At 52.5% G+C, this 4,282-nt stretch overlaps 1 protein-coding gene across 1 annotated transcript; it reads right to left on the bottom strand.

The window, feature by feature from the left end:
• Positions 1-2,440: 2,440 nt before the first annotated feature.
• LOC119284317 (methionine gamma-lyase-like) lies at positions 2,441-3,997 on the bottom strand. Its single transcript, XM_037563493.1, has 2 exons — positions 3,220-3,997; positions 2,441-3,030 (listed from the first exon to the last, which is right to left on the bottom strand). The coding sequence occupies exons 1-2, from the start codon at positions 3,995-3,997 to the stop codon at positions 2,441-2,443; spliced, it is 1,368 nt and encodes a 455-aa protein (XP_037419390.1).
• Between the last annotated feature and the right edge of the window lie 285 nt (positions 3,998-4,282).

The following is a 4,282-nucleotide window of genomic DNA, read 5'->3' as shown; positions in this document are numbered from 1 at the left end:
TCCACGACGGGGGCGGTGTAGATGTCTCCTCGCCTTGGATGAGCTCTGTGTGAGCCGAGGTGTAAATGGAACCCTGCCTCGGCAAACTCTATAATAGGGGCAAGCTAGACGACTAGCGCGTCGAAGCGGCCCAGAGCGCCACCTCCGGTGCTAACGAAATCGCCGCCTCTCGCCGCGAAGCGAATGATGTCTCCGCCACCGGTTACCACAAGGCGTGCTGACATGTCAAGCGATTCACCGCTGTCAGTGCGTCGAACGACACATGTCGCCGAGTCTCAGTGGGCCCATCACGCCTGAATGGACCGGCGAAATGGCAGCGAGCAAAGCTTTGCAATGCTGCGAAGCCTTGCCGAGGCATCACCGATGGTGTCATCTTCGGCTTCAGTTGAGCCCGACGCGAGTGAGTAGCTAGGTATTGTGCCTAGTGTGCGCCGAGTGAGTTGAACGACATGTGTCGTCGTGTCCTGTTCACGATGATGTTGCTGACGGAATAGAAGGCGGAGGGTGCAGCGGGGACCGCGCATGGAGGGCAGCCCGAGTACGTTGTCTTCTCACGTGGAGGATGCACCGGGGGTTGCGCATGGGTGACAACCCAGTTAGGGCATCTTCAACAGTTTGTATGTTAGCTTGTTGATAAAATATGCCATGTCATCAACCAACACCTTAACATACAACATCTCCAATGGGTAGTATCTAGTTTGCCCAATAGAATGTGAGATAATAAATAAAGTGCTCTCTCTCATTCTACATTGGAACTTGTGCAAGGGGTGTTGGTTCATGTACATACAACCTTTCTCTCTTTCCTCATTTATTGCACGACACATCATCAAAAATCCTATGTGACAAAGTCTACCAAGAATTATCTTACAACCATTGAAGATGCCCTTATATGTCAGTCATCGACCTCACGGGAGTCGCCGCTGGTGGTGATTCCAACATGACGGTATTGCCGGGGGCTGTACATGAATGGCGACCATGGCGCGTTATGACTGGTGGTGAGTCCAGCACGAAGGAATAACCGGGTTTGCGAGTGAACAGTAACTCCAGCGCGGGCACCACTGCCGCTTGAGGTCGCTTCTCTGCTAATCTAGCTAGGCTGCCCGTTGTAACTTACTAGTATCTAACTAATGCAACCTGGGCTACTACTGACTACATCGTACACCGAGTCATTTTCTTTGCACGAGTAGGTGCGTGAGTGAGCAAGAGATTTATTAGTCTATCCGGGATTGGATGTTAATTAAGTGCCACAACTTGAAGATGCTCCTGATTTTAAATCTGCAAAAGGTCGTCTCATGTCTTGCTCTCTGCCATATAGTTGGTAGCTAGCTCACCAGCCCCTTGCAACTAACAAATGACGCCTTCACTAAGTAGTTATTGGGTTTTGGGTGGGGGGTCTTGCGTGTGAGGAAGAGAGAGCGGACATGAATGAGCGAGGGGCGAGGCCGAAAGGGCGCTTTTTATTAGCTTGCATGGGGTGCCGGCGCCATGGCTCCGCTTCGTGCAAGCTGGCGAGAGGCAGGGGCCAAGCGTTCTGCGCCGGCCGGGAGATTTTGGGTCTTGGATTCTACACCAATATTATAAAACCCTGGTGATACTTTTATTGCGTATACATTTCTATTTGGTTCATGATAGCTAATAAACCCAGGCGAGACTTTTATCAATATCCTTGCGAAGCAACAACTTGATCACAATACCTAGTTATCCTTGTTACTGGTTTCCTTTTTGTCTCTCATTTCCTTATTCGCCACCCCATAGTCATGTCACGTTGTTACCCATTTTATAAAATGAATGACGGATTGGAAAGTGATGTGTTATTCATGTTGTATTTGTACTGTTATGAACTACTTGTGCAATCCCTGAGTTTATTTTTATAATGGGAGGCTGAAATGATGGGTTTGAGCAATGGTGCTGTATGTTTCTTTTGGGTGTTAGATTATTGATATGAACAAACCATATATAAGGACAATTGTCGCATTAGAAGATGTATAGGAAGTGTAATTGCTATGTGTATTCTCTATTAAAACTTGGGATATACTACCATTGTTATGTGACTGAGGGCAAATTTTTACTGTTGCCGGGTTGAGATATACATTCTCTATTACTGGGTTAGGCAGGCGGTGCATGCAGCACGCCACACTTCCTATCTACTCCCTCCGTTCTAAATTACTCGTCGTGGTTTTAGTTCAAATTTGAACTAAAACCACGACGAGTAATTTGGAACCGAGGGAGTAGTAGATATAAGAGCCTGGTACATGAAATAATCCGAGTAGACAAAGGTTACCCCATCATAATAAGGAATTTGACAGCACTATACTGACGACTATGGAACAAATTATAACTGTTACGATAGCAAATTAAAAGTTGTACTTGTATGCAGAACATATTTTAGCTAGGGGAACAAATTACACAAATGACGTGTGGAGTGTAGCGGAGCAAACTGTCAGATGAGCTTGCTTGCGGAAGCGCTGGTGGTCTCCTGTTTCATAAGGGTGACGGCGCGCTCGAATTGCGCCCAGCGCTGGTCCAGGGTGCCATTGTACCCAATGGACATGCGAATGAGGCCCGGGGAGATGCCGGCGCGGGCGCGGTCGTCGGGCGCCATCTCACTGCTGGTGCTATTCCCGGAGCAAGACATGAGCGTCTGGTAGTAGCCGAGGCTGACGGCCATGAGGCCGAACCGGGTGCTGTTCTGTAGGTGGTACATGAGGCTGTTGGCCCGCTCTTCGGTGCCCATGTCCACGCACAACATCCCACCGGCGCCGTAACCCGGGTTGCCCATGGCGGACAACCGGTCGTGGTGCGGGTGGTCCGGAAGGCCAGGGTACGTAACATGGAGGCGCAGGCGGCGCATCCGGGTGGCGAACTCGGCGGCGCGGCGCGAGTGCTCCTGCATTCGTAGCGGCAGGTGAGGAAGACGCCCGGCAAGCTCGGACGCCACCTTAGCGTTCATTGTGGGGCCCAGGAGCATCAGTGCACCGTCCTGCAGGTCCATCATCGCTTTCACCAGGCACGCCGGACCGCAGATCGCACCTGGAATTCAACTCCGTCAATAGCTTCACTAGTCCTCACTCCTCACATACAGTATATTACTTAATTTAGCTACACTAAGGTGAAGCCTATGCTTACAAAGGTGTACGCTTGTATTGCATGCATATTACTACTATTATTTTATGACCTTCAGATCGAGTACGACCAGGATGGGCATCGATCCATCCTTACCGGCGATTATATCGGCGCCTCCGCTGATGAACTTTGACATGCTGTGGACGACGACGTCGGCGCCTAGCCGCGCGGGCGAGACGACGACGGGAGTGAAGGTGTTGTCCACCACCAGCTTGGCCCCGGCCTCGCACGCCAAACGCGCCAACATCGGGATGTCGGCAACAGCAAGTGTCGGGTTCGACATAGTCTCCACGAACACCACCCGCGTCTCCCCTGGCTTCATGGCCGAGCGTACGGCCTCCTCGTCGTCCGTGTCCACGAACGTCGTGTGCACGCCCGAGGTGCGCGGCAGGAATTGGGACAGCAGGGCATGGGTTCCGCCGTACAAACACCGCGATGCCACCACGTGCCCGCCAGCGCCCACCAGCTGCATCAGCACGGACGAGATGGCCGACATGCCGGACGCCGTGCAGTAGGCGGCCTCGGTCCCCTCCAAGGCCGCCATCTGCCGCCCCAGAGCTAGCACCGTCGGATTGAAGTGGCGGCTGTAGATGTACAGTTGGTCGCGCTCCGGGCCTAGCTCCCCTGTGAAGAGCCGGCGCAGGATGTCCGGCTCCATGACTGTGAACGTTGCTGAGGCCTCAATGGACATGTTCACGCCGCCATGCTCGCCGAACTCGGGACGCGCCACGGCTAGACCCACCGCCGGGTCCGACTCGGACTCCCCGTGACGGGCCTTTGGCGCCTTGTCGTTGCCATCGCCGAAGCTGGCCTTTGGTGGTGGTGGCCGCTTGAGGAGGGCGAGGGGCTGTGCCGTAGCGAGAACGTGAGCCATTGGGAGTTGGGGATGGATGTGTTTGCAGTTTGTAGATCTGGCCCTGCGTGTTCAGGGGTACGGCCGGCCGGTGTATATTTGTAGGAGGGCACGGTGATCATCACCAATTCACCATCTGGCTGGGAGTTGGTGAACCGTACACGTACGTCAATAAGACGTGCTATTGCAAGCTACGCATGCATGCATCACTATTTAAACAGTCTTGCTAAGTCTTACTCTGAGTTTGATGTTATATTCGTGAGATCATACATTGAGATTCGTGTAAAATTCTTTTTGCGGATTTTC

Source organism: Triticum dicoccoides, chromosome 4A, assembly GCF_002162155.2.
Source record: "Triticum dicoccoides isolate Atlit2015 ecotype Zavitan chromosome 4A, WEW_v2.0, whole genome shotgun sequence".
In the NCBI taxonomy this organism is placed as follows: domain Eukaryota; kingdom Viridiplantae; phylum Streptophyta; class Magnoliopsida; order Poales; family Poaceae; genus Triticum; species Triticum dicoccoides.
The sequence above is the reverse complement of the archived record's forward strand: the minus strand, read 5'-3'. Positions and strand labels throughout refer to the sequence as shown.